Genomic DNA, 11,906 nt, shown 5'->3' with positions numbered 1-11,906 from the left:
TTGGTCCTGAAAGCAAAGTGGAAAATTAACTATATCAACATTGCCTAAGCCCGGGGTTTTATTTCAAAAGTAGAAAAATCATTCTTAAAATTTTTGGCAGCAATTAAAAACATATATTTTAAGAATATAAAAATCTCTCCCGTTCATAAGAATTACAAAGATCAGTTATATAATTCATAAATCACTCACATGCATAAGAATTACCAAGATCAGTTATGTAAATCATAAACATTAGATACATTAAACCATCAAACTAGTTTTGATCATATCAGTTGAGAGTACAATAACGACAACAAAACTCAATTTTAAAACTTTGTATATACTACTTCAACTCTTATCACTAATTAGATTGATTCTAATAGTTCGATCATGAGACTTATCGTACTAAATTTTGTAATTCCAAGAAAAGCAGATAGTTTATTCTTGTAAATTACATGTTTAGTACTTTGTAGAATGAATTTGATGAGTACTGCTCACAAAAAATCATTCAAATATTTTTTAAGAATAGGTGCTATGAGCTTCTTATAAACGCTTTCAGTAGGGTGAAAACTGTCCCAAAACACATACTCCAAGTCGTTGGAACACAAGGGAGTTAAATGGTTGCATAATAACACAACCTCTATTGTACCCGTGCCACAGCACCCTCTGTCTCCGAATTTATAACCTGTACAACATGTTGCAGAAGTTTATATCATGTTGCAAAAGTTTATATCATTAATATATTAAGAAACTTTACGGTTAAAGTGATGAATGACAAAGTCTTAATTAAAAGATTTGTGGCGAGTTTGGAACAAGGGAAACTATCTATTACCTTATAATAAGATAAAGTGATTTTGGGTAAATGGTAATTATTAGGTTGAAAAATAGAGAACTAGGAGTTGGGCTTTTGGCCCTCCTTTTAAATCCGGCCCAAAAATAAAACTAGGAGTATTTCAACCCCTATCATACAAATATAGTAAGGTAACAACCTATCTTCCATATTTTGTGAATTTTTTCCATCAACTTTTAGTATTGTCTGTTTTGCCACCCAAATTTTAAACTTCTATACATTTTATTATTCCATGAATTGATCGTTTGATAATATTAATCAATCGTAATACTTATTACTAATATATCACATTATATTATGTTATTATTTATATATTCACATTAGTATCAATCGATCACTTACAAATAAATTAAAAATACATAATGTTTTTTTTCCTTTTTATAAGAAATAAGTTATAATATAAAATATACTGTGACTTATTTCTTATAAAAAGAATGTGAAGAGTTAATATTGACCTAATGAGCAGGCAAAAGTAAAATTTGAAAAAAAATTACCATATTTTTTGTAGTTTAGAATGATGTCGAGGAGAGGGCTGTAAACATCAATGTAGACGATCCTGCTAGTTGGAAGGTTGTGATTAAGAGAATGGAGTTGATCTGACAATTTGGCGTTGAAAAACTGTACTGCGTTGTTATAGTTTACTACAACTTTTCTCTCTTTTCCTCCTGCTGCAGTTCTCTGAAATGGCAAACACCCAATTGGCGGTACATTGAATACTGCAATCCTCCGTGCCCCTAGTTCATATATCTCCTGTAAAATACTTGCACATATAATCAACACACTCACTTCATATAATGTAAGCAGATCCTATCAAAAATATCCATAATTAATTTAAGAATGCTTTCTGTAATTTCTGTTAGCTAGTATTATAAAAAAAAAATGAATTTGTTTGCTTGCTATATTATTTACAAATTTAGTCTGTAAAATTACATAAGTAGATGCATGTATTGCTATTTAACTATTTTTAATTTATAATAACTGGTTAAAGGAATTAAATATATCTTATTTGATGCTTTTAATTATTCCTTACATCTGAAATTATTGGTCATTTCCAGTTTTGATTTGTGGTGTATATCATATTCGAGAGTTTTCATTTGTGGTGTATACGTACGATATCTGTCATTTGTACAGCATATATATGAAGATAGCATTAAAAGCATATGGATTGGTTGATGCCACCTAATTTTAATTGACATGTTTTGGAATTAATAGAACAACTGCGATTTATAAAGATATGAATAAGAGAAAAAAGGGATGCACAGTGTATTATACGTACGTCTAAAACAATTTTATACGATCATTTAATTCATAATGTATTTAGAAAAATAAAAGGTCATGCATTATTATTGACTTTTAAAATAATTATTTTAAAAGTTGTAATAATCATAATTTTTTATGTTTTAATGTATAAAAGTTTTTATGCTAAAAGTGTATATGATTATTAAACCTTATGAATAATTTTGATTTTTTCATAACATATTTTTATTAATCCTCTTGCTTATGAATTAATGATAAGTCTCACAATAAAAATTTATATTTAATTCAACATTACAATATCAAATTATAAGATAATATTCCAGTTATATATTTATGTCATATTTATAATCAATATCAAACTTGAGTTTTTTTAAAATAGAAAGTATAAGTATTATCTTTTACTTAAACTATTAGATACAATATTTATTTTTATTTAATAACTCTATAAAATATTACGAGGATCAATAAGAAACTATATATAGTATGATAGGAAAATATGACTAGTCTATAGTATATAGATGTAATTGACTTTAGGCTTGAACTAAATATATTTGCTGAGATGAAATTAATTAATCATACCTTCAAGAAATTGGAAGCTGAGCTGAGCATAAGATCAGTATATGCAGGAAGATCATATTGCAGTTGTCTAATACGAGACAAGAAGTATGTATTGGAAATGTCGTTGCTTCCAAATACCACAATAAATATACTGTTGGCCAAGATGAACTCCGTTCTGTCTTCTCCAACCACTCCTCTTAACTTTCCTATGTATTCTTTGAACAAGTCTACTTGACCCGATAACGATATACATGACTGATTATCACAATAACAAAAAAAAAAAAGTGAGAAGAAATGATTGATAAAATAAATGTTTAAAATATCTTTTTAGTGTTTATAATTTTACTTATTTTAGATTTTAATTCCTATAATTTAAAATATATTTTTGTTGTCTATATACATATCCTTTTAATCTTTTTAGTTTCTATTGTTTAAGGTAGATAATTTTAGTTTTTATACTTGCATCTTTTTAATCTTTTTAGTTCCTATCATTAATTTGAATGTAACTTTGTCTTTTTTGTGTTGACTTAACAAAGGTATTAATTCAATTTTGTATATTTGATGTCAAATTTATTTTGTTAGAATTACTCTAAATTAAGTCTCTCAAAATTTCATACCTTTTTTGTACTCTCATTTGTAATGTTCATTGTTGAGATATCTTTTTTATACACTTAAAAATTGAAGAATTTTATTATATCAACACAAAACAGACAACTTTGCAAGAAAAAAAAATAACTATAAGGACTACAAAGCTATAGTACAGAGATTAAAAATATCTATTTTAAAATATAAAGATTAAAAGTAATTGAAAAAGATAAATATAAAAGCTAAAAAAATTATTTTAAAATATAAAGTAAAGTGAAACTATAGAGATTAAAAAAAATTATAACCAAAATAAATCTTCTTTTTCATTTTCAAGAGGAAGGTTAACACCACTACTAATTATTAGTTAAAATTTATTAAAATAATAAATTTCAATAAGTCTCAATATTCATCTAATAATATTTAATAAATTATAGTCAAATATAAAATATGTGTTAAAAAGAGTATATTTTTCACATTTTATACTTTTTAATAACTTTTTAAGGAAATTCAAAGTTTATTTAGGTAAATTTATTCAAAATTATTTTTAGAAATTAAAAATAAAAATAAATTTTTCTATAAACTAAAACTAATTTATATATATATATATAAGTTAATTAAAAATAAAATTTTAAAAAATTTAATAAAAAAATTCTATAAATTAATTTATACATAAATTAATTTTAATTTATTAAAATTAATTTTATTTTAAATTTCCTCTCATAAAATATTTCTGGAAAAATTTATTAAATCGTACTATTAGTACCATAATATAGCAGATAAATATATGCGTACCGCTGTTTGCGATGTCAATGAATCGTAACCGGCGCCACCAGATGCAAAGCACACACCGGTGGCTAATTCCTCCGGTTGGAGATTTGGATCCAAGTATGCTGGTAGAAACTCTTTAATGCCCAATTCTTCAACTGATACAATAATGCAAAATTAAAACTAAGATTCACTGTTTAAAGACAACACTGACCACCATTTAATATGGCTTCATTTCAACTCTGACCAAACAAAAATATAAACTCTAAAGCCTACTCGTTAAAACACTAATAAAATTTGTTAAAAAGGAATTATGAAATAAAAACATAAAGTCATTTGATTTTTCTTAAATGATTCAAAAATATTTAGCTCCTTAATTAGCTCATCCAAACTTCAAATATAACATCAATTGTTTTCACTACTCTCAGCAAGTCATATCAAATTGAAAAGTTATTGTTGGGATATCAATTATTAATTAATATCTAGTTAAAAATAAAAAATATAAATATAATAAATAGTATAATGTACTAAAATGATAAAAATGAAAGAAAGCAAAATGTATGTTACCAGCTAACCACTCTATCAGATATATAAATACCCACATACAAATAAATTAAAATAATAAAATTTTAATAATCTGCATCAAAGTATTAGCATGAAGATTAACATCAATCGCACTTTACGTAAAACTGTCATCGATCATTTTTCCCAGTATTTTTTGTGAAGACTCCAAAGATAATTAACTTGGCTGAAGAATGGAAAAGGTGTATATATTTTCTTTTTTAAGTAATTATCACCATAAGTATTCTCTCGAGAATGTGTATACATTGAGAGGTGAAACAAGTCGTCCCTTTAACATTATTGATAACATTGATCACTTTATTCTCTTGTAGTAAAAACTGTTTTAAGCTCCCGAACCTATATATCTATAGCTAGTGAACATGGAAATTGAAGGAGAACACGAAGACTGATATGAAAGTGAGTTAGAACCTAATTAACTTTATAAAATCGATTTATAAAAAGAAAATTATTCACTTATATACACTATTATAACACTATAAGATGACTACATGAAAAAGAAGACAGTTAGGAGACCACACATAGATACCTATAAGATCAGATGGAACCTTTCCGTTACTAAATCTACCGGTTGGGACCCTTCCAGGAAAATCTATCCCATATGGTGGAAAATTGCAGCGAGCTGTTGTTACCAAGTTGTTGTTGTTGTTGCCTGTGTCCATGATCGAATCTCCAAACACCAACACTGCTGGAACTGATACATTTGGGGGAAGTTTCACAACTGAACTTGTTTTCCACACAAAAACAGATAGCAATAAGAAGAAATATTGGAGCAGTGAGGAAGGAAGCTTCATAAAAGCAACCATGGCTACTTGTTGCGTCTTGTCTTCTTCTTGGTCGAAATATGTACGTAACTAAGAAAGATAAGGATGCATGAATGACCGCTCATAAAATTTTCTCCAAATTTCATCACATCTTAAAATATAAAGTTCATGAGTACGTCTATCCTTTTCACTTTTACTACATTTATTGCGCCAAACCAAAATTATATCTAGTGACGTTTTTTTTATTTATTTATAAAAATTATGATGATGACACCGTGTTTAAATTTAGGACTCTTTACATTATCTGAATCTCTCATTAATTACTAGATTGACTTTAACGGTTTAAAATAATATTTAAATAATAATGTATTTAAATAAAATTATTAAATAATCCGGAATCATTTAATTTATAATTAATTTTTACATGACATGTAATAAAATATAATTATTATTTTCTCGTAAATTAAAAATTTTAAATATGTCATGTAGTACTTAATTAAAACTATAGACACTTATAATCTTAAAGTACCTAATAATTCTTCATATTTAAAGATTATAAGTTAGAGGAAAAATATTAGAATATATATATATATATATATATATATATATATTATATAAATAATCATATAATTATAATTAAGACATAAATATTGTTAAAAAAACTCATTAAAAATTAAAAGTGAACTAAAAAATTAAAATATATAAAATAAACTAGTTTTTGCGGAGTAAAAAAAAACTAGTTTATTTTTTATATTTAGCAAAAACTAGTTTATTTTTATATTTTAATTTTTTTAGTTCACTTTTCATTTTTAATGAGTTATTTTTTACGGTATTTATGTTTTGGTTATAAGTATATTATTATTTATATAACAAATTTATTTTGTAATTTTTAAATAAAATATGTATTTAATTTATGATCTTAAGTATGAAAAATTATTAGATAGTTTAAGACTAAGTGTTTATGATCTCAACTAATTATTGTATAATATGTATTTAAATTTTTTAATTTATAAAAAAATAAAATAAAAAATAAGATAAACTAGTTAATACAAGATAAAAAATTAACAATGAATAAAAATTTGAGACAATGAACTCAAAATATAAATTTAATTAAAATAAAATATATATACTTTAAACTCATGCATATAGAAGTTAGGAAGTAAAAATGTACCCATTAAGTATCTTGTCGTGCCAAGGCTTTATCATTGTTGTAGTATTTGTTGTTTGACGATTCTGTCAAGTCAATAATTACTTAATTAGTAATTACTAATGATTAAAGAATGACCTTTTAATAGTCAATTATGAATGGAATCGGGTAGTGTTTATTTTGGTTTAAAGAACGACATTTAAATAGTTAATATTTTTAATAATAATTTTATTAAAATTATTTTAATATAATTTAAAATATATTTAACATAAATACTTTTTTTAAAAAAAATTAATAAAAATTGGGTAATGTGGTTGATCAATTAATGACTCACCGATTCAACCTTTCACTCACTGACCTAGTACCCTAACTGGTTTGATGATCAGTCCGATTTTTAAAACTATGAGTAGGTCATTAGTGTTGAACAATGTAAATTAATATATTTTTACAAAATAGGAAATTTACATGTAATATAACATATATAAATAAAATTTGAACATACTATATAATACCCTATAATGATGTAGTGATATGTAGCCTAATAGTAAGGTAAAAGTTTTAAGTTCAAATCTCAACTTTTACCCAATATTAAATATTTTCACTATTTATTAGGCAAAACTAGAACTCTTCTTCTATTTTTTTTTTTATAAAAATCTTCTTATAATAAAGTTTCCTCACCAACATAATTTATATGTAAATTTCAATAATTTAACTATTAAATTAAAAAATATATTTAATAAATTAACTTTATAATTTTTTATAAAATTTAAAAATTATTTAATATTTTATTACGAGTAATTAAGTAAAATAATTCTAACATGAGTCTAATTACCATATATAAATTATATTTAATGTGACACCCTCTACCCCAACATTAATACACAATAAATGTAAACAAAATATTGTTTCTTTTTCCTTTAAAGTAAATAAAATCTTTCATAATTAACATCTTTCATGGATAAAACAATTGTTTCAAATATCATAAGGTAGAAGATTCACATTCGTAACTCATAAATCATAGAAAGTCGTCCTGTAAGTATAAAAATTCAAGAAATCATATAAAGAAAAATATAGATTAATTCCAGCAAAGGTGGCAGTGCCTCCTAGTTAGGAACTAATTTATAATTTTTAAATCATGTAATAAAAGAAATATGACAAAGATGTACATTTTGGTCTTTTCTCAAGAACGTTCAAAATTACACAAGAAGAGAAGATTACAACTTTTTAAAAAGTTAACATCCAAAATAAGCCTAGCTATGCCCGATGTCACATCCTATCAGAGCATGCCCAACTGAAGCCTTAAGCCTCATACCAACATCCTCATGATGCTGATCACCTGCAACATAATTTAAACATATACAAAAACAACAAGGGAGTGAGAAACATCTCACTCAGTTTCAGGTGCAGAAATAAAGGTTAGATAGCACCCACACACACACAACAAATATAAGTCACAGATAAACAATACACATACATCATCAATATCACATATATACTCATTTATCATGCAATGATGTAATGAACTCGACTCACAAATGCATGCATGTCGCGCCATAAGGAAGTTTCACATATCATCACTGGTGACCCAAAGGTACACCTGGTTACATCACTAGTGACCCTAAGGTACACCTTGTTAGCATGTTACATCGTTGGTGACCCTAAGGTACACCTTGTTAGCATCTTACATCGTGGGTGACCATAGGGTACACCTAATTAGCATGTTACATCGTGGATGACCATAAGGTACACCTAATTAGGATGTTACATCGTGGGTATGCGGCCTCAGCGGCACCTGGAATAATATATGCATATGATGCATGTCATACATTCATAATCTCATTGACTCAATATTTAACTTATTACAGAATTTCATTTAGTACATCATGTCCTCATTTGTCATAATCTCATAATCATAGTTTGTCTCAATAGTCCATTCTTAGGTCTCATGTCATTTGTCCATATTTCACATGGTCATGTCATCAATACTCCTCATAAGGTCCGCATAGGAATTCACAAAGGGCATTCTTATTCATATTAAAACTTATTCATTTTTAACGTTAATTACATAATCATTTATTATTTCCAACAAGAAATAAAGTAGAGCAAATAGAAAATAAGACAGAACAACGGCAAGGGATTGGGGGCCAATCCGACAAACAAACTATCTAACAATTATCCCCACACCCCTGAGCGAGGTTTCTCACTCCCCCCCGTACCTGGATAAGCGGAGTTGAAACTTGAGTAGGGCCTCCTCCTCTGGATTCCCTCTCTCCTTCCCTCTCTTTCTTTCTTTCTTTCTCTCTCTCTCTCTCTCTCCTCTTTCTCTCTCTAAGATTTCACCTTCTCACTCAGTATAAAATTTTCACCCCCTTCCCCTATTTATAGGCATCCTGGGGTCCCCGGAACGGCCCGTATTGGGTTCGGAACGACCCGTTCCGGATCCTTCGAACATAGGCAAATTTAGCAACTGGAACGACCCGTTCCAAAATCGGAACGACCCGTTTCAAAAAGCAGAACGACTCGTTTCAAAAAGCAGAACGGCCCGTTCTAAAGTTCACGTTAACACTGATTGACCATAGTTGGAACGGCCCGTTTCCAACTAAGGTCTTTAGGCAATTTCATAACCTTGGAACGGCCCGTTTCCCTTTGGGAACGGCCCGTTTCCCTTTGGGAACGGCTCGTTCTGGGAAAACAAAAATGGGCCTTTTTACTAAATTGGAACGGCCCGTTCCACTTTTGGAACGGCCCGTTCTACTACCTCAAAACCAGTATATTTTCTTTGTTTGGAACGGCCCATTCCACTTTTGGAACAGCCCGTTCCGGCGTAAAAAAAAACAGATTTTTATAAAACTTTCACAAATAATTTTAAATTATTAAAAACCTTTACAAATATTTTATAAAAACCCCTTTTAATTAACCAAAATAACTTATAAAAATAATCTTCATAAATATATAAAAATAGACAATAATTGATATTGCTATAGTAGAAATTCTGGGGTGTTACAATTCTCCCCTCCTTTTTGAAATTTCGTCCCCGAAATTTACCCGAAAATAGAAATAGATAAGCTTTTCTCATCTTGCTTTCTAATTCTCATGTAGCACTCACTACCTTATTGATGTACAATTCTATCAATCTCCCCAAGAAATGTCTAATGTTCATGAGCAAACTCGGTAAGCATATCCATAAGATCAAATTTCTTAAGAATATCATACATAACTACAACTAAGTTCATAAATACAGAATCTTATTTCCAAATTAGGACGTCTAAAGGTTGCAATAAATCTGAAAGTTTTTTGTGTTCTACCTTAGCTTTCTGACATACTAAGCAAGCATACATAAATTCCTCCACTTCCTTTTTCATCTTAGGCCACCAAAACATCTTTTTAAGGTCTTGGTACATCTTAGTGGGTCCTGGATGGATACTAAGGTTACTTCTATAACCTTCTTCTAGGATTACTCTCTTAAGCTTTGGCACACTAGGAATGTACAACCTATTCTTAGATCTCAACACTCCATCCACTTCAAGTCTAAACTCACTCTCCACACCTTGATTCAACTTCTTTACTTGACTCAATAAGAGAGGATCTACTTTCTGACCTTCTTTAATCACATCTATCAAGCTATTAGTCATTCTCAAAGCTCCCAACTTAATACTCTTAGAGGTCAACTTACACCCTAAGTTCATATCCTTATACTCCTCAATTATATGCAATTCCCTAATCATCAAAGAAAACACTCTCAAAGATTTTCTACTTAAAGGGTTAGCTACAACATTAGCCTTACCGAGGTGATAATTCAATTGGAAGTCAAAATCTTTAAAAAACTCTAACCATCTCCTCTACTTCTCTTTTCAATAACTATCAAAGAAAAACAACACATTGAGAGTTCTACTCATCCACGTGATCTCAACCTATCACCAAAGAAAGCTAAGTGAATAAGCTACAACTCTTAAGGAGACATGAGATTTTAAAAAGATCATTTTCTTAGCTAAAAATTCAAAAATCACCACAGATATATTCAACGCTTACAACTAGACCTTTGATCACCAAAGTAGCTATAACTGGAGTGCAAACATCCCCTACACAACAACGCATCAACATCTAGGCCACAAAATACCTCAATCCTTCCAAACTTACTCCTTTCCATCTCAAATTCATATCAAAGTTTCCCACTACAAACCAAACAACTCACATCTTTAATATAAAAGACTTAGAAAATAAAATTCACATGCAACCATCAAACTGTAGAAATCATCAACACTTCAATCTCTCCTTAAGAATACCAAAACTCCAATTTTCAACATACATCATCCTTTGATTTAATCGCTACAACTATATAGCTTTCAAAAATTTCACCAATCGTAAACTCTTAATACACTAAAAAAAAATCAATGTCTTACCCAAATCTAAGGCCTCAATAGTTCCTACAATATTAGCACAATATCTCTTCTACTACTCGCACATATGCTTGCAACACAAGCGATATTACTCAACCACTACCTCTTATGTAAGCAAGAAGTATCAAACAAATAAGCAATCATAAGAATGAAGAAGAGCGGTCATAATGGTATTAGCTAACACTATCATGACTATCATTCCTCTAATTACAAAATAACTTAACAATATCAAACTCTTTCAATATCAACACAAGGAGAACATCATCATCATCATCATCATCAAAGCAAAGCATCATCAAAGTATACAACAAACAAAACACTGTCAGAGTACACAACATAATCACGATAAGTCACGACCGATTAGATCGACTTGCTCTGATACCACTAAATGTGACACCCTCTACCCCAACATTAATACACAATAAATGTAAACAAAATATTGTTTCTTTTTCCTTTAAAGTAAATAAAATCTTTCATAATTAACATCTTTCATGGATAAAACAATTGTTTCAAATATCATAAGGTAGAAGATTCACATTTGTAACTCATAAATCATAGAAAGTCGTCCTGTAAGTATAAAAATACAAGAAATCATATAAAGAAAAATATAGATTAATTCCAGCAAAGGTGGCAGTGCCTCCTAGTTAGGAACTAATTTATAATTTTCAAATCATGTAATAAAAGAAATATGACAAAGATGTACATTTTGGTCTTTTCTCAAGAACGTTCACAATTACACAAGAAGAGAAGAATACAACTTTTTAAAACAATAACATCCAAAATAAGCCTAGTTATGCCCGATGTCACATCCTATCAGAGCATGCCCAATTGAAGCCTTAAGCCTCATACCAACATCCTCATGATGCTGATCACCTGCAACATAATTTAAACATATACAAAAACAAAAAGGGAGTGAGAAACATCTCACTCAGTTTCAGGTGCAGAAATAAAGGTTAGATAGCACCCACACACACACACAACAAATATAAGTCACAGATAAACAATACACATACATCATCAATATC

At 28.6% G+C, this 11,906-nt stretch overlaps 1 protein-coding gene across 1 annotated transcript; it reads right to left on the bottom strand.

Annotated features, from left to right (window-relative positions):
• Positions 1 to 211: 211 nt before the first annotated feature.
• Positions 212 to 5,485, bottom strand: LOC109790177 (GDSL esterase/lipase EXL1). The gene is made up of 5 exons (XM_020349294.3): positions 5,103 to 5,485; positions 4,022 to 4,152; positions 2,666 to 2,899; positions 1,324 to 1,579; positions 212 to 664 (listed from the first exon to the last, which is right to left on the bottom strand). Exons 1-5 carry the CDS (start codon positions 5,377 to 5,379, stop codon positions 474 to 476), a joined length of 1,089 nt encoding a protein of 362 aa, XP_020204883.1. The 5' UTR covers positions 5,380 to 5,485; the 3' UTR covers positions 212 to 473.
• Positions 5,486 to 11,906: the final 6,421 nt, after the last annotated feature.

The sequence above is a fragment of the Cajanus cajan genome, chromosome 9 (genome assembly GCF_000230855.2).
Source record: "Cajanus cajan strain Asha chromosome 9, NIPB_CcT2T_4, whole genome shotgun sequence".
NCBI classification, from domain to species: domain Eukaryota; kingdom Viridiplantae; phylum Streptophyta; class Magnoliopsida; order Fabales; family Fabaceae; genus Cajanus; species Cajanus cajan.
Note: the sequence above shows the minus strand (reverse complement) of the source record. Positions and strands in the feature narration are given on the sequence as shown.

Excerpts from the sequence above, each read along its gene's own strand:
- LOC109790177 (XM_020349294.3), bottom strand. The coding sequence starts at position 5,379 with ATGGTTGCTTTTATGAAGCTTCCTTCCTCACTGCTCCAATATTTCTTC. Across the intron at positions 4,153-5,102 it reads GGTTCCATCTGATCTTATAG|TTGAAGAATTGGGCATTAAA; the intron begins GTATCTATGTGT and ends TTATTGTATCAG. Across the intron at positions 2,900-4,021 it reads CATTGACATCGCAAACAGCG|TCATGTATATCGTTATCGGG; the intron begins GTACGCATATAT and ends TGTGATAATCAG.